Source organism: Lynx canadensis, chromosome A3 (genome assembly GCF_007474595.2).
Source record: "Lynx canadensis isolate LIC74 chromosome A3, mLynCan4.pri.v2, whole genome shotgun sequence".
NCBI lineage: Eukaryota > Metazoa > Chordata > Mammalia > Carnivora > Felidae > Lynx > Lynx canadensis.
This window is the reverse complement of record NC_044305.1, coordinates 116,868,870-116,887,795: the sequence shown is the minus strand read 5'-3', so window position 1 is coordinate 116,887,795 and position 18,926 is coordinate 116,868,870. Positions and strand designations below refer to the sequence as shown.

The 18,926-nt window shown below is 39.8% G+C and overlaps 1 protein-coding gene across 1 annotated transcript in view; it reads left to right on the top strand.

The window, feature by feature from the left end:
- Positions 1–8,888: 8,888 nt before the first annotated feature.
- WDR43 (WD repeat domain 43) overlaps positions 8,889–18,926 on the top strand; it is a 47,067-nt gene continuing 37,029 nt past the window's right edge. Inside the window, exons 1-2 of the mRNA XM_030311384.2 lie at positions 8,889–9,145; positions 15,959–16,096. Of these exons, the coding sequence (XP_030167244.1) occupies positions 8,921–9,145; positions 15,959–16,096 (363 nt within the window). The 5' untranslated portion in view covers positions 8,889–8,920. The remainder of the gene's footprint in view (positions 9,146–15,958; positions 16,097–18,926) is intronic.

Sequence of the window (18,926 nt, the reverse complement as noted above, 5' to 3'; positions counted from 1 at the left end):
TAAAGTGATAGTTGTCACTGTGTGCTTATTTAGCAAAATTGTTTTTGATAATTATAACAGTTAATTATGTTACCACCCCTAAAACTAAGTAGAATCATCTTTAAGGGTGGAAAAGGTCATTGCTAAAATAGGGTTGTAGGGTACAGGGGTATTACAGGCTGAATTTAATCCCTTCAGGATTCATATAGCTCGGTCCTAATCCCCAGTACCTCAGAATGTGACTGTATTTGGAGATAAGATTAAAGAAACAATTAAGTTAAAATGAAGTCACTAGTGTGGGACCTAATTCACTATGAGTGGTGTCCTTACAAGAAAAGGAGATTAGAACACCGGAACTCAGGGAAGACCAGCTAGACAGGCAGCAGAGGTCCATCTACAAGCCCAGGAGAGAGTCCTCAGAAGAAACCAAACCTACCCACAATTTGACCTATGTGTTCCAGAACTGTGAGGAAATAAATTTCTGTTGTATAAGCAAAAAAAAAAAAAAAAAAAATGCATCGACTGGATTTTTGGATTCTTTTTTATTGGATCTCTTTAAAAATCATTTATTCAGGTTTTGGCACCCTACCCCAAAAGAATGAAATAAAAATAAATTTATTTAATCCTAAAACCAAAACAAAACCAGGAAAAGGTTATCTTTGGAGTCCAAGGTCTAATTTGACATTAAATGTCACTAACTTGTTTATTAATTCAGTTGGTAAAAGTTTACTGAGGGTTTGACAATACCAAGCATGTTGGATATTTTACTGATTTAACTTTACAACAACACTGTGTTAGAAATAAGTATTCCTCCTTTATGCATAAGAAAACTGACCCAGGGAGGTTAAATTATTTGGGCAAGGTCCCAAAGCTGACAAGCGGCATGACAGGGTTTCTGACCTAGGTCAGTCTGCTCTAGCAGTCCACGTTCTTTGTACTGTAACACCCCTTCCCAAAAACTGGTCAACAGTACATTTGAATTTAGAATTCAAGTCAAAATATGCTCAAAAGGCTATGAATTCAGTTTCAGTTTGATAAAAGAAGTCTTTTTGTTGCTTTTGAAGACAAAACTTTCTAAACTGTGCTTTCTAAAACATCAGCCACCACAAACTCCATTATCAGGTTTCTCTCTTTCAGTCCTAAAAATGAATAAAGAAACTGCTCTGACCCTCCACCCAACTGTTCATCTCACTTCTGTTTTTGATTGTTTGTTTTGATTTGGTTTTAAGGAAGTTTTCTTGTTTTGTTTGTTGAGAGAGAGAGAGAGAGAGAGAGAGAGAGAGAGAGTAGGGGGGTGGGGAGGGAGAAGGGCAGAGGGAGAGAGAGAATCCCAAGCAGGCCCCACACTCAGTGCAGAGCCCCACTTACCGCTCTCCATCCCATGACCCTGGGATCATGACCTGAGCCAAAATCAAGAGTTGGACGCTCAAGTGACTGAGCCGCCCAGGCACCCACCTATGTTTTTTAAGAAAGTTTCTATGATTTTAAGAAATCTTTTTATTATTACTCCCAAATGAGGGCCTGGGTTGGAAGTGTCTGAATCCTAAGCCCTACTAATGGTTTTAAAATTTATCATTCCTGCTTTATTATCTCTTAAAGATGATTAAATTGTATTTGGCTGTTATTTCAGAAGGAGTAGGGCTTGGAAAGAAGAAGATATAATGACAGAATATGGGAAATAAGTTTACATATCTTCGATTTCTAACATAAACTATAAAGAGCAAATAGCACCCCTTTTTATTATTTGAATAAGACACGATGTTATAAATCTTTGTCCTACACACATCTAATGAAATACATTAACATATGTTGAAAAATACAATTAATCCTTATTAATTGATGATCTTTCAGAGCATTTAAGCTCTCAAAAAGTCACTATGCGTGCCTTTCTATTTTTGACTGTCCTTTTCCCTTTCCTTCAGTCTTCCCTAGGAAACTGTCAGCCTGTACTCTGAAACTATTCTCTGACAATATGAGGCATCATCAACTCATATTTATAAGGCCAGTGTCATTTAGTCAAGCAATTACTTTAAAGTCCAAAGAGCTTTCAAGAAGTACTGTGGCTGATGGCTAACATCTTAAAATCTCAAGTCGAATTAGACCATCAGTTCTAATTCCACCAATGTTCTCCTCTACCTCTTTGAGTGTGCTTCTTTCCTCTCTTTTGTATGATTTTCCCTCATCCTTCAGGTATCAACCTCACCAGAATGGTGGCTTATAATAACTCCAAAACACTGGGAGAAGTGACTCTCCTATGTGTTCCTGGTATATATCCTGTCTTTAGACCAAACCCTGCATGGTGCATGTCAGATTAAATAAAATCACTGTTTATTTACCATTTCTGAAGTTATAGGATAAGATTGTGGAGAGGGTTGTGTCTAACTCATCATTATAATTCCATTGCCTGGCATAGTGCCTGGAACCCAATGTGCCCTCAATAAATATTTGTTGAATAAATGATTGAAGAAAGTAGGAAATGACAAAAACAGCAGCCCTGATACCTAGGTGCCTATACTAAATAATTCAGCATGTAAATATGGTCCGAATATATTTAATAGTTGTATGTTTTATTCTGTATCTTTACATGTACTTAGCTTTTACTAGAACTGCTGAAGTTCATGATTTTTTTTAAACTGATTTTTAGCAAAACATAAAGTATCTAAATCTGAGAATATAACTGCTTTTCTCTTGCTTTTTCATGTGTTTCCCCCTGTTGCTGCTGAACTTGAATCTGGATTCTGTAAAACTCCTCTAGGATATACTGTTGTGTATTAGAAATTGAAGGAGTCAATTGAAGGAGGTCAAAAGATACAAACGTCTAGATATAAAATAAATAAATCCTGAGGATGTAATGTACAACATGGTGACAATAGTTAATATTACGTTGCATATTTGTAAGTTGCTAAGAGAGTACATCTTAAAAGTTCTTACACTGTCTCGATATTGTAGCTTTATTGTAAATTTTGAAATCAGGTAGTAGGAGTACGCCAATTTGTTTTTCTTTTAGATAATTGCTTCACTTTGCATTTCCATATAAGGATTAATTTACCAATTTCTACAAAAAGTCCAGCTAAGGAGCACCTGGGCAGCTCAGTCGGTTAAGTGTCCAACTCTCCGGTTCAGCTCAGGTCATGATCTAGTGGTTGTGAGTTCAAGCCCTGTGTCAGGCTCTGTGCTGACGGTGTGGAGCCTGCTTAGGATTCTCTCTCTCTCTCTCTCTCTCTCTCTCTCTCTCTCCCCCTCTCTCTCTCTCTGCTCCTTCTGCATGCACACTCTCTCAAAATAAATAAATAAACATTAAAATTTTCCTGATAAGATTTTTGTAGGGATTATTGAATTTACAGAGCGAATTGAGTACAATTACTATCTGGACAATATTGAGTTTATCAGTTCATGAATATGCAACGTCCTTCCCTTTATTTAGGTCTCCTTTAAGTTTTCTCAGCAATGTTTTATACTTTTTAGAATACAAGTCTTGAACTTTTGTTCATTTTTCCCCCAGGTATTTTTTCTGTTGCTATTGCAAATAGAGTCATTCTCAATTTAATATTGATTGTCTATTGATAGAATGTAGACATACAATTGATTTTTATATGGATCTTGTACCTTGAGACCTTGCTACATTGATTTATTAGTTTTAGAATTTTTTGAGGATTCTTCAAAATTTTCTATAAGTCATCTGTGAATAAAAATACTTTTATTCTTTCCTCTCCAATTTGGATGGTATTATTAGTAGTAGTAGTAACTTTATTGCAATAGGTGGAACCTTCAGTAAATATTGAATAGAATTGGTCAGAATGGACAGAATTAACTTGTTTTCAATCTTAGGAGGAAAGCATCAATCTTTCATCATTAAGTATGAAGTGAGCTGTAGGTTTTTTGTAGATTCCCTTTATCAGATTGAGGATATTCCCTTCTGTCCCTACTTTGTTAAAAGTTTTTTTTTTTTTTTTAATTATCAATCGGTGTGGGATCCTGTTAAAATCTTTTTTTTATCAAAAAATGTTTTTCTTTATCTTTCAAGATTATCATGCATTTTTAATCCTTTATTCTGTTAACATGGTATATTACAGTTATTGATTTTTGAATGTTAAGCCAACCTTACATTCCTGGGATAAATCCCATTTGATCATGGTCTTTAATCTTTTTTATATATTTCTGACTAGATTTGCAAATATTCTGTTAAGGATTAGAGACTGATAGGATCTATCACTTTGTAGGATAAAAAGAATTAGTTAAAAGTTGAATTGTTAGTAAGTTCAATGAAGGCCTGGAATTGGGGCAGAGAGAGGATTAGAAGAGCTTAAATTACAGGCAGAGCAAAAGAGCAGGACCTATAACAAGAATGATAAGGGCAGGAAACCGGAAGCAGGTCAGGGTTTAGTGATGTTTGAGATCATCCACAGTGAATGATGATATTGGGGAGGGTGACAGGGACCAGATTACAGATTGTCTTGTAATCCACATATATTAAACAGCATAGAGTTTCTTCTGTAGGTGCCAGCAAGCTTGTGGAGGGTTTCAAGTGGAGAAGTGGAATGGCCAGGTTAATAATCTACAAAAATCGTACCACTGAGACCAGCATGGAGAAAGGGAGTCTAATACAAGCAGTGGTGGCAGTTCCAGTGGGAGATATAAGGCTAAGATAAGAACAGAAGTGGTAGAATTGGATGGAGATGAGGAAATTGAATGGAGAATTATTTAAGAGATAAAATAGAATCTGATGATTGATCAGATATGTATATGTGTTTGGGTAGAAGTGAGATGTGGGATTGGGTAACAGGTGGCTTTCTGACTTTCTCCAGTGGCTAACTGGATAGTTGATGGTATCATCAGCTGAGGCAAAGGATATAACAGAATGAGCACAATTAGGTTCAGCTGCATATGACATAACCCAAAATACTGTAGTTTAAACAGCAGGGTAGTTTAATTTTCTCTTGTGTAAAAGAAGTCCAGGCAAGGTGGCCCAGAGCGTATATCATGCTTCAGGGTTTCTAGATCCTTCTATCTTGCTGCTCTGCTATTCTTAGCATGTCGTTTTCTCCTCAAACTCCATCATGGGTGCTCTAACTTTTGGCCATCATATTTGAGTTCCAGGAATTAAGAAGGGAAAAAAGCAATGAATAATAGCAACCCCTGTCACTTTAAGGACATTTTGTGCTGGCCTATCGTCACATGGTCTCACAGTTTGCAAAGAAAGCTGGGAAATGTACTCTTTATTCTGGAAAGTCACATGCCCAGGTAAAGAAGTGCCCCAAGGCACCCTGATGCTAGAGAGTGGGAGGTAAGGAAGATCCAGGAGAGAAGACAGAGAAGGGGAGCCAGAGAAGCAAGAGGAAGCCAGGAGGGTGTGATGCCACGGAAGACAAGCATGCTGATAAGTCATATGAGATTCAGACTCACAATGGACACATATTTAGCAATGTAGAGGTTACTGTGCCCTTACTGAGAATTTTGGCATAGTGATGGGTTGGAATGAAAATCCCGTTAGAGGAGAGAAATCAGAGGAGAGAGATTAAGAAAATTAGATTACTTTTTTTTTTTTTTTAAGGAAAGAAAAGATTGGGACGGTGCCTTTGGGGGAAGTGAGGTAAAGGGAATTTTATTTTTTAGGAAGAAAGAAATAACAGCATGTTTATATGTTGATGAGAAGGATTAAGTTGAGAAGTAAGATTAATGCTGGTAGAGAGAGGAAAGACGTTTTGGAATAATGAGATCTATAACTTATGTGGAGGGGTAGCCTCTGCTAGGAGCATGGACAATTCATCCATAGTGCCAGGAGTGACAGAGCACAGGTCAGTTAGAGTTTGTGGTACTGGAAGCTTGTGGAAGTTCTCTTGTGATTGCTTCTATTTTCTCAAAAAATAGAAGCAAAGTCATCCACTGAGAGCAAGGAGGTTGGAGTTTTGAGATGGTAGGAGAAGATAAGAATTAGTGTCTAGGAGAGTGGAAGTGTGAATGGACTCGGGAACAATTGATAACCTGGCAGCATTGACTTCCCATGTGAAGCTTGTGACCATGAATTTAAAGTGCATAAGAGTCATAATAGGTGGCTGTGACTTTTCTCTAGTTACTTTCAGCTGCTTTGGGGGGAAGAGTTAGGTTTTACCAGGTTTGCAGTTTTACCACGGAAGGACTATGATGTGGGAAAGAGGCAAGGGATTTGAGGGTTGTAATCGTAGACTTTAAGATAAATTAAGGGGGCAACTGGGTGGCTCAGTTGGTTAAGCATCTGCCTTCTGCTCAGGTCATGATCTTATGGTTCATGGGTTTGAGCCCCATGTCAGGCTCTGTTCTGACAGCTCGGAGCCTGGAGCCTGCTTTTGGAGCTTGGAGCCTGTTTCAGATTCTGTGTCTCCTCTCTCTGCCCCTACCCTGCTCGCACTCTGTCTCTCTCTCTCTCTCTCTCTCTCTCTCTCTCTCTCTCAAAAATAAACATTTAAAAACTTTTTAAAAATTAAAAATATATAAAAATATAAATTAAGAGGAAGGAGCAGCCATTAAGGAGCTGGAGGGAGCAAGCCTTCCGGAAAGATAGGAGTTAATGGTTAGAGAGTGGTGTGGGAAAATTGAGATTAGGAAGGGGGTGCAGCTATTGTAATGATAAGGTCTGAGACGTGACCATGAGAGTAAGTAAGGTAGAGGCCAAGATCATTGAAAAGGAGGAGGTCAATGAATGATATTTTGGGTATTGAAGGGTCATCGACCTGAGTTTTATATAGTCTCATTGGGTCAAATTGTTTATACTCAAAGATGGCTTAGTTAGAAATCCAACTCCTCCTTTACTGCTCAGCTCTATACCTCAGTTTTGTTACCTGAAAAATGGAGATATTCATAGTTTCTACTTCCTAGGGTTGTTGTGAGGACTGAATGGATTAATGCACACAAAATACTTAGCATAGTACCTGACATATGGTGAGTGCACAACAAGCTTTTATTTTTACTTGTATATTTGTGACTAACTAATCTATAACTCTAGCTCAGACTTTTCTTCATACAGATTCATATATGCTCCTTTACAACAAAGTCCTTGAAAACGTTTCTGAAAATCCCTTTTCTGCACTTTCTCACCTCCTTTTTTCTTTCTCACCCTCTACACTAAGTCTCCCACCCCAAATGCTTTTGTTTTGTTTTTGAGAGAGAGAGAGAGGGAGGGAGGGCGCAAGTGAGCGAGGGGCAGAGAGACGGGGAGAGAGAGAATTCCACAAGGGGCTGAGAGGGAGAGAGAGAGAAGTGGGGCTCACCCAAGTGGGACTTGTGCTCACCAGATGCAGGGCTCAAACTCACTTAAAGTGGGGCTCTAACTCACGAACCGTGAGATCATGACCCTAGCCCCCAAGTCTGATGCTTAACCGACTGAGCTACCCAGGCGCCCCTATTGGATTTTTTTTTTTTTAAGATTTATTTTAAAGTAGTTTTCACACCCAACGTGGGGCTTGCACTCATAACCCTGAGATCAAGAGTTGCATGCTCTACCTTCTGGGCCAGGCACCCCTCAACTGTTTTTGAAAAGTCACCAACACCCTTGATCTTGCCAAATCCTGGTTCGTTTTCAGTCTTCATCTTACAATCTTTGACATGGTTTTGATCAGTTTTGCTTCCTAAATCCTTATAAAGATTTGGTTTCCAGGGCATTTCATTCTCTTGGGCTTTCATCCTACCTGTTACCCATTCTTCATCTTCTTTGCTGGATCTTTCTCCTCTTCCTGACCTCTGAAGGTTGGCACATTTTGGGGCTAAGTTTTCTTTTCTATCTGCACTTATACCCAAAATGCTCTGACTAGTCCCACAGTTTCAAAAAGCATTTGTATGCTAATGCATCCAAACTTCTATCTCTGTGATCTTCTCTTATAGCCAGCTCCTCCTGAACAACTCTATTTGGAGGTACAATAGGCATATCATACTTAACTGTCCAAAACAGAACTCTTGATTTCCACTCCAACCAAACCCGTTTCCCCAATCCAGCTGATGGAATCACCATTTAGTAGTTTGTTCAGGCCTTAGAATCATCTTTCACCTGTCTTTTTCTTACCCTTTGCAATCATTTAGCAAACGTGGTTGGCTCTAATTTCAGATTACATGTGGAATTTGGTCATTCTCCCCACCTTTACTGCTTTCATCTGAGTCCAGCCCACCAGTGTCCTTCTGTATTGTGTGTCTGCTTTCATTCTTGCCCCTCTAACATCTCCATCCAGAGGCCAGGAGGCCTTTTAAGAAATGTAGATCTGTTTGTTATTCCAAATAATCTAAAACGCAAATGTTACCTTGGCACTCCCTGTTTGTAAAGCTTCAGAGTCTCCCTATATCCCTGAAGGTGGTGTTTTTTGTCTTTACCGCTAGGCAATAAGCTGTGTGGGCTGAATAATATCTGGCATTTCTTGAATTAGAATGCATTGATTTGTTGAAACATTCTGGAGTCATTACAAATTGTCTATTTGATGTAGTAACATGGGATTAATCCTGACGAAATAAGCAGCTCCTACCATTACTTTTACACTATGATGTCTGAATAAATTACGTGTGTTATGTGTGCACATGATTATAGCGTGGAAGTGGATAAGAAAAAATGAAAACAAGTGTCACAATCATGGAGTTATGTGATTATTTCTTCTAAACATTGAGTTCAATCATGTTATAATTTAAAAAAAACAACAAACCCAAACCTTTTTCTTTCTTTCTTTTTTTTTTGAAAAGAAATGTCCCGCTCTCCAGTCTGCGGTCACGTCCCTCCACAGTCCCCTCCCCCGCAGTATAAGTTAGCTTTGGGCCCTCTGGGCCACCGTCCACAGGCTGGGTCCGCCCAACGCTTGCTCAAGACGCGAGGAGCCGCTCCCTCGGCTGTCTACGCTCCCTCCTCCCGACTTCCTCCCTCCAGGCCCCGCCCCGCGCCGGTGCGCATGCGCACAGACGAACACGTGGCTGCCGCGGAGCCAGGGCAGCAATGGCGGCGGGCGGCCGTGGTGTTGCAGACCCCCTGTCCCCGGCAGGGGTTCCTTGCGCCTTCTCCCCGCTGAACCAGGCCTACTTCGCTTTGGCGTCTGCCGACGGTCAGTTGCGAGTGTGGGAGACAGCCAACAATAGGCTGCACCAAGAGTACGTGCCTTCCGCGCACCTCAGCGGTACCTGCACCTGCCTGGCCTGGGCGCCAGCGCGGCTGCAGGCCAAGGTAAAGCAGGCGGGACGGCGGGGGGCGGGCGTCCGCCCGGGCTCGGCCTCAGTGCACCCTCGGCCCCACGGCGCGTGGCCCGGCAGCTCGCGCGGCCCTGCGAGGCCCGGGGCGAGGAGGCACAGAGCGTGGCGGCGGCGCGGACTCCATCCACTTCGCCAGTCCCGTGTGCGGCCTGTCCGCAGGGTAGCGAAAGAGGGCGCGGCTGGATCCGATGGGCCGTTGACTGGAGTCCCACCGACTGACTCCATGCGGTCTGTGCCCCGCGCCCCGCTGTCGTCGGGGCCGCCATGTTCGCATAGGCCCCCGGTCCCCCAGGGCGGCTTGCTTCTGCCAAGCCTCTCGCATCAACATGTGCTCTTCAGCGTCTTGGCTTTTGACAGAGTCCCTCCTTGGGACTGTACTGTTCTTTTCCGATTCCTCTAGTTCATCGGCTTTGCCTTAGGCGATTGGAATGAGTGAGTCTGTTTCCTTGCTTCCGGACACCCCCCCTTCCCCCCCCCCCCGCCCCAACCCTTGGGTGCAGCTCACCACGTGTTCTCTTCCACGTCCAGTGTGTGGGACTCTCACTCTTGAAACTCTTGACTTTCCCAGGTTTGTTTCCATTCTCAGTATTTTGAAACTATATGCTTTTTTATTTTTTAACATCTCAATTTCCCCTTTATACACCCTTTTTAAACCAAGTCTGAAGTCTGCTATAGGATGTGGAGGTAAAGTGAAGTGGCCGGTTTAATTTAATGAATGTCAATCCAGGTGAAGTTTTTTTAGATGGGACACTGCCGAGTTAGGGAAGGCTTTTCACTGTTAGGGCCCCATCTCAGGTAAGATGCCACTCACTGTTTAGTCACTAGACTACGTCTGCTCTAACTCACATGCACGTGGATACTACAGGTATAGAGTAGTCAAACGGAATCATTCTAACGTGATTTGGAAGCCTCAGGTATCATGTTTAGCTGACACTATGGGTAAAACTTCAAAAGCTAGTATTTAAGACAGAGTTTTAACTCCATCTGACTACCGTGGGGAGCTTTCTGCTAAATTTTTAGGTTGAAAGTAGGGGTACATCTAACTATGCTTTGGATGAGTATATTTAGGTATTTTTCAGATCTTAAGATAGCTTTTTATAGTTTCTAGATGAAGTGACTTTAGTTGATTATTAAAAGAAACCTTTTTGGGGCTCTTAAGGTGAACTCAGACTCTTAAAAAAATCATAGGCGTCATTGTTAAAGTCAGAGCAATCTGCATAATTTTCCTTTTCAAAATTATTTTCTATGTTTCTATCTTAACAGTCCTATAAACAGATGACAATATTGATGCTGAGGGAAAATCTGGAACAATGATTGGATGCATGGATCCAAGCTCTACTGCTTACATTTAATCTAGGTTTGGCTTCATAGTAATTCAGTAGTTTTTATACCTCTGATTCATCATTGGTAAAACAGGGGTGATAATACCCACCTCATAGAATGGTTGTGAAGGTGAACATGTTTAATAACACATAAGTATTTAGAATAATGTAAGTGCTACAACCACTGGTCATTATTGATATCTCATGTTTGTATGGTTAGTCCTGGCAGGGAAAGATTAACTTTTTGTCTTGTGAAGAAGAAACTGATGCTCTGGAAAATTAAGCAACTTGGCAAAAAACCAAAAACAGAAGTAGAACTCAGGTATTTAGGGCTTAGTTCTCCATTATTTACAACAAATAGTTAATATTAGGTTGGCAGAAGTTTGTTGCCTGCCCCCATCCCTCTTTGCCTCACCCCCCTTTGATTTTCTGTTGACTTAACTCACATTCTGTGCCTCAGGAATAAAACTTTGGCCTAGTTACAAATTTCCTGTTGAAAGTCATAGTTTTAGGTTATGTATACCAGTCTGATATAGAAAAATATCTGAATTTGGTTTCATACCCAGGACTCAACTCAAATTTGGCTTTTGTCACATTGAGCAAGTCACTAGTTTGGAAGGCTTAATTGAAAAATGAGAGTTTGGCTACTTAAAAGTTTTTGTAGGCTTCAGTATCCTTTTATCTGTATGCTCTTGTTTTAGCCACATAACTTTGTGAAATGTTTTGAAATAAGATTTTTAAGAACAGAATCAGAACTAAGAAAATTCAAGTGACTTCACTGAAGCTTTAATAACCAAAGAAGAGATTGTGGCCACTAGAGTTGAGGTACTCTGACTCCTTGTCCACTTTTCTCACGCGGTAACCCTAGATCTTGAGTCACAGAATTGAGAACTTGGAGGAATGTAGAGACATCCAGTCTTTGTCATATTGGAGATGTATCCTTCTAGAACATCAATTTTACTTGAAGACGAGAGGGGAGAAGCAATTTTCTTGAATGCGCACACATACTTTGGGGTAAAATAAAGTCACATAATTTTTTAAAGCTAGAAAATGATTAGTGATTTATAGCAGCTGCTTCAGTCTCTGCTCCCAGGCCCCTGGGTTATGATCTTTGTCACTTAAGTTTTAAGATGTTCTCATCTTAAACCCTTCCATTTCCCATCTTTGAGGATTAGAGTATGAGGCTTGAAATGGATGTTATTCTGAAGCCAGTGTTCCCAGCATGTTAACGTTTTTGGCACTCAAACCTGAAGTGGAGATTATACCACACACCTTTCAGAGTCTTCAGAGAATTATATGACTGCTGTAGTAAGTGCTCAGTAAATGTTAATTGTTATTGAATGCTTCAGTTAGCATTCTCTATGGGCTCATTTTACTATTTACTGCTAACATTCCTCTGTAAATCATTTTGTAATGGTATCTTGTATCTGGTTCAGTGATTGGCAATTTGCCACCCAAAGACAAAGTTTGGTGGCATTACTACTGAGTGGAGAAAAATGAGTTGGTGCTGGGTTGCTTGGGTAACAAGAATTAAAGCAGTACTTCGTAAATGTTTAGAAAAATCGGATTGCTGTTTCTTGTTCTTGGTCACAGAATGATTCTAATACTTCACATGCCACAGTAGTGTTTGGAAGGTTTTTGTACATGTTATATAGCTGAGCATTTCATTTGGTTGATGGGGCCTGGGGGAAGAGGACCTCTAATGAGGATAAGCAAAGTGCAAGAAGACAGACTGATGGACTATCGACAGATGGCTGTTTTTACAGCTCCTCAGGTGTATGTGTGTAAACTGAGGCGGAGATGTTATGCCAAAGCCACGGAGGAAGTAGCTGAGCCACCTAGTAACTGACCCTGGTATTTCATTGCCCCCTTAAATCTCTCAAACTTATCTACTTTTCCTTCCCTAGCTGATGTACAGCTCTGAAGAAACAGACCTTGTCGACTGTTAGCTACCACAGGAAATGTGTTTATGCTCCTTTGCTGTCACTGCAGTTAAAATGGTCTCACGCAGCTTAGTACTTGTTGAACGAAACACATGGATTTCAGCCATGAGACAGGGCAAGCACAGTAGCGTTAAGAATGTTTTTAGCAAGAATCTGAGCTGAGTATTCCCATTCTCATCCCTTGGAGATGTAGTACAGTCTGGTTGTGTTCCTGCATGATGCTCTATCTTAGGGTCTTTCCAGTATTTGAACTTGAAAACAAGGTAAAGTTTGCAGATTAGATCCTGTTGACAGGAATAGAAGTTCCTGTGTATTAGAATTTAAGTGTTTTTGATATAAAGACTGTATGTAATTATATGTAAAATGCACACATTTTGTTCACTGTTATCTATGAAACCTAAACATTTGCCAGAGAAATGATGATAAGATAGGCCAAGAAAAGGCGTAGGAGACTAATTGCAGAATGAAACTTGAAACTTCGGCATAATTTTTGGTGTCTGGAGGTCAGAATTTTTCAAAAGTAGTTTTGATCCATTAGTGGATTGTGAGACAGATTAGTGGGTTGTGATAGTGTTAAATGAAATAGACCATCAGAGTGTGTTTTGCTTGGGAAAGGATATGGTTTTTATGGAACTTGTTTCGCTTATATGTATGTATTTTTATGAGTGTGTGTACTGGCTGTCCATGTAAACTCTTCTTACTCTGGGATCTCAGTCTAAAAAGTCATTGCTTAATTGGTCAAATTCAGACTTCTCATCAATGGATGTGCTTTTTTCCTCTGTTTTTCACATCTGCCCTGTCTTGATTTTGTAAATCCTGCACATATGTTGGTGACACTCTCACCCAGCCTTTTGATTGCCTTTTGGATCAAATGCTGATAAACTTTTTCAGATTGGTGCTGCTCTTTATTGTTTAGCTCAGACTTTCAACATTGAAAAAGACTCTGTAAGAAATCACATTTTTTTTGGGCTTCACTCCTGGTCCCCCAGGAACTCCCAATTTTCCAATCACAAATATGAATTAAAGTAGCCTACTCTTTTCATTACTTTATATAATTATATGTAAATAATGAGTGTGCACATGACATTGTGTTAGGCACTTTAGAGGAAGTAAAACTGAGTATGACTGAGACATCAGGGAAGAAATGGACAATTCAGATGTGCGGTGTCTGTAATGCAGAGCACAGTATGATGTGTGCCTTAAGGGAAAGAAGAGATTTTTGTGGAGAGATGAGAGTTGAGGTGGACCTTGAAGCATGGATAGATTTTTAACCAGGTAAAAATTGAGGTGAGCAGGAAAAGACCCCTCCAGGTTCAGGGAAAAGCAGAAGCAAAATGGGAAAGTGTTAGTGATTGGTGTAATGTAAAGATGGAATTAGAAATAAGGTTGGAAAAGGTGGGTTGGAGGCAAATTGCAGATGCTTTTGAATACAAGTTGTTTATATTGATTTACTGTTCTCTGGGGAATCATTGAAGTTTTTGATCACAGGAGCAACAGGTTCAGAAAGAAAATGCTGACAAAGGTCTATCATAATCTATAAATATTAGCTTTAAATTCTTGGTTTCAGAAATATTTGGTAATGGGGTAATATTTAAAATAGTAGATTTCACTAAAATGCACATTGCTTACATAAGCTTATCTGGTTGACTTGTTCAGACATGCTCATCCTGCTAACTTGGAAGTGATTTTTAAAAAGATCGTCCAACTCAGAGAAAATATGCATGAGTCAGTAGTTCTTTGAGATGTGTTACTTGTGTTATTATTTAGGTTTAGACCAGTAATCCTCAAAATTGGGCATAGGCTCTGTGGATGCTCCTCCACTTGTCTCTGCTTGCTTCTCCCCAAAATACAGATTTTGTTGATGGGGAAATTAGGGCTTTGAATATGTTAATGTTTAATTTCTAAAATTTCTTTGTGCTTTTTAGTGCAAATTCGTATTTCCAAAAACACATATACATATTTGGACCAGCATATGTTTCACACATTAGAAACCTCAGTGTGGATAATTTTGATTTGATTTGGGAAAACCAAGAGTTGGAGAAATAAGTTCTAGAATCTTTCAGAGAAGAGTTTTCTGATGAAGTGTAGTAGGAGGTTGGTATACTTTCCCCCACTGCCCTTGCCTGAAATAGGTGTTTGTGTTTATAACCTTGTGCAGAAACCACATCTGCCTTGTGGGATCATTCAGACTTGGCTTTAGACATTTGTTTAACTGAAGGTGGGACATAGGACATTGCTTGTGCTAAGGTTTCAATGTTTTAAGCAAATTAAATTACTGATAAGACCATCAGACTTTTATAGTTTGGCTTTTAATTGTAACTTCTCTTTGGGGTTTATTAACGTAGATACATTTCCTCAGGACTTGCAAAATGTGTATTTTTTTCTATATATAAAAATTTATTTTTTGTTAAATCTTTTTACTTTTTGTGACCTAAGTGTTCAAATGAATAAAATTCTTCAAATGTAACAGCCCCATAAGAAAACTCAAAAAAATGGAAAATGCTGTATAAATCTCCTCCTTGATATTTTTTATGTATTTGTAACATCATAGTTTATGTTGGTGGCTTTTGGGGCAAATTTTCTGTTGTTTTTGCTCTAGAGCAAAGATCTTGCACTATTGAGAATATGTTCTTTTTCCAGGGTTAGTGGTTTATATTAAAACAATGTTTTATATTAAAAGAATGGCTTTCTCAGCACTTTATGCTAAAGTACAGGCTGGCAAGCTTTAATTTAAAAAAACGTATGGAAGAGAAGTTCTGAAATGGTAAATTTTCAGCATTATAAATATACTTTGATGTGACGTGCTCATTGATTGTTTTTGGCATATGGGAGCCGTTAGTATTATTTTTGAAGTAAATCAAAGAAGTCTTGTGGCATTAGACATTAGATTGAAATTTGTGCCTCTTAAGTCATTAGGATCACCAAGACTGCATGGCACTTTTCTGACTAACCCTAATTCTCACACACTAGGGCAACTTCTAGTGTGAGCTATTAGTTACAATGATTTTTTTTTTTTTTTGACTGAAACCGAAATAAATGTGTGTTTATAAAAACATTAGAGTCCCCTCCTGGGAATGAAGGTAGAACTCAAAGGAAAGATGAGAGGAAAAGGGAAAGTGTTGGTTGCTTGGGTCTATAATCTCTGCTTGGGAGTGGAGGCTTCCCTTGGACCTATCAGGAGTGGTTCATTTCTGAGAAGTGGAAGCAGCAGTGAGGCTGCATGGATTTTTTAAGAGAATACCAAGAGCATACCATGTTGTCTTTGCTCCCTCCCTTCCAGAGAGGTAGGAGGCAGGGACTGAGACTTACGAGCTCTTCTTTTCATTGGAGTAGTTTTTTTTTTTTTTTCCTAAATAGAAAGAAAGCATTTGAGAGTGAATTCCCCCACCCCTGTCTTTAAAGTGTCTTTTGGTAGCAGTCATTTCATTTGTTGTCTAGTGGGCATTTGCATTTATGCATTAATGATGTCTTGTATTGAAATACATAATTGTTTTTTCTTTTTTTCTCCCCCCCTCCCCCCAGGAAAGTCCCCAGAGGAAAAAAAGGAAATCAGAAGCTATAGGACCGAGTAACCAGATTGACTTGTTGGCTCTTGGTACAGCAGTTGGTAGTATTTTATTATACAGTACAGTAAAAGGAGAATTACACAGTAAATTGATAGTAAGTATAGATATTTGTATGTGCACAGACATATATTGTATATAAAAGGTGGTGGGGAAACTATTAGAGATTTATTAAAAACAACAGTTCAGGATAATGCCATAGGATCTGTACTATAGGCACATATTTCTGCTCCCACATTTAAAATTGTGTATAGTGATATTTGCTAATAGCTGTGACAGGTAACGTAATCTTCATTATATGTCAGAATACGAAGAACTTTTGATGAGGTTTAAAATAGAGGTAATAAGTTCAAGGTATCACAAACAGTGACTGCAGGAAAGAGCTCACCACTTCCAGGGCCAGAGAACAAAGGAGGCAGTGGGATTATTGCTGCAACTCAGACCTTTAAGGAACAGGTATTGCTTTCTATGCTGCTGTCTCTTGAGGAGGAGTGGCCCCATGGACTTGAGGTCCAGACCTCTGAGGACAGTGCTCTAGCTGACTGCTAGTGTCTCTGAAAGGAGGGGAGGAGACTATTCCAGGGGTTGGAAAAATTGCATATTGGGTTCAGCTGCTGCCAGAAGCATTGCCCTGTTGGGGTAAAGATAGTCTGGGCTGATATACACTAGAAGACAGGAAGGAACAGGTCCCTTGTTCTTCCTCCAGCCTTGTCTCCCTCTAGCACCCCTTATTGGTGGAGCCTACTGGCCATGCAGCTGGCAAAGCAAGAATGTGGTTTGGAGTCCTAGCCCCAGTATCACAGAGCAAATATATACTATAGGACAGTGATTTAACTTAGAATGATTTGTTTCAGACATTATCTACTACATTATGTTTTTGGTGTTTGCTGAACTTTTTCTTTAGGAATGCTTTCTGTATATGTGAATCAAGCAGTGTTTTTTCTTTTTTTAATCTAAGTTTTTTTTTCTAAAGTTTAATTATTTTGAGAGAGTATGAGAGTGTGTGTGCATGTGGGGGAGGGGCAGAGACCGAGGGAGAGAGAATCCCAAGCAGGCTCCCTCCTGTTAGTCCAGAACCTGACTTGAGCTTCATGAACCTGAGCTGATATCAACAGTCAGATGCTTAACGGACTTAGCCACCCAGACACCCCTGTTTTCTCTTTTATTTTATTTTAGTTTTTTTTTTTTTTTTTTTTAAGAGAGAGAGAGAGAAAGCGAATGAGAATCTCTTAACCAGGCTCCATGCTCAGCATGGAGCCCAACGAGGGGCTTGAACTCATGACCATGAATGATCATGACCTGAGCTGAAATCAAGAGTTGGACGCTTAACAGACTGAGCCACCCAGGCACCCTCCTGTTTTCTCTTTTTAAAATTTTTTTAAATGTTTATTTATTTTTGAGAGAGAGAGAGAGACAACACGATCAGAGAGAGAGGGAGACACAAAATCTGAGGCAGGCTCCAGGCTTTGAGCTGTCAGCACAGAGCCTGACGTGGGGCTCAAACCCACAAACTGTGAGATCATGACCTGAGCCGAAGTCAGATGCTTAACCAACTGAGCTACTCAGGCGCCCCTTCTGTTTTCTCTTTTAAGTAACATGCTCCATAGATAATTTGGAACTACATTACGTCGAAAAGAGAAAAAAGAATTACTCTTATATCTACCACTGAGAGAGATTTAATAGATTGTGCATTTCTTTATGTACATGTTTAAGAAATACAGTTCTTATTTCGTATCCTGATATTTTCCATTAAATTACAACATGAGCAGGGCTTAGTCGGTTAAGTGTCTGACTTCAGCTCAGGTTAATGGTCTCACAGTTCCTGAGTTCCAGCCCTGCATTGGGCTCTTCACTGACAGCTCAGAGCCTGGAGCCTGCTTTAGATTCTGTGTCTCCCTTTCTCTCTGCCCCTCCCCTGCTTGTCCTCTCTTCTCTCAAAAAAATTAATGAACATTAAAAAATTTTAAATCAATTACAACATTTTCGTATTTTTCAAGAACTAGTTATAAACATTTTCAGTGACTGCCTAAAATCCCACTAAATTGGATAGTCCCTTGGCAGTTTAGCTATTACTGTTAAGGTGGCTTCTAATTTTTTGTTGTTGTTACACATTTTTTTATCTGTTTACATGGATTCCATTCCCAAAATTACCTGTAAGTAATGAGTCAGAGTGTTTTAATGTTAAGGCATTTTAGGCATAGTATACAAATACTTTTCTGGAAGCATTTTTCTTTTTTTTTTTTTTTTTTTTTTTTTTTAAACGTTTATTTATTTTTGGGACAGAGAGAGACAGAGCATGAACGGGGGAGGGGCAGAGAGAGAGGGAGACACAGAATCGGAAACAGGCTCCAGGCTCCGAGCCATCAGCCCAGAGCCTGACGCGGGGCTCGAACTCCCGGACCCCGAGATCGTGACCTGGCTGAAGTCGGACGCTCAACCGACTGCGCCACCCAGGCGCCCCTTCTGGAAGCATTTTTCTAATTTTACTTATGTCAGCAATGAAAAGACTGTACCTGTATTCCAGTAGCATTATTTCCACCATTGAATATTCCCATTAAAACAGCAATAACAATGGGCCACCTGGGGCGGCTCAGTTAAGTGTCTCACTTGTGGTTTCAGCTTAGGTTATGATCTCATGGTTTCGTGAGTTTAGACCCCACATCTGGGCTCTGCACTGGCAGCATGGAGCCTGCTTGAGATCCTCTCTCACCCACTCTACCCCTCCCCAACTTGTGCTGTCTGTCTCTCTCAAAATAAATAATTAAAACATTAAAAAAAACCCAGCAATAACATTAACAGAAACCTAGCTGATTTGATAGATAAAACATTTTGTCTGATTTTAAGTCTGCATTTAAAAGTATGTTACTTATTTTCATATTAAAGATTATAAAAACACAACTGTAAAACAAATTATTTAGAGGTATAAT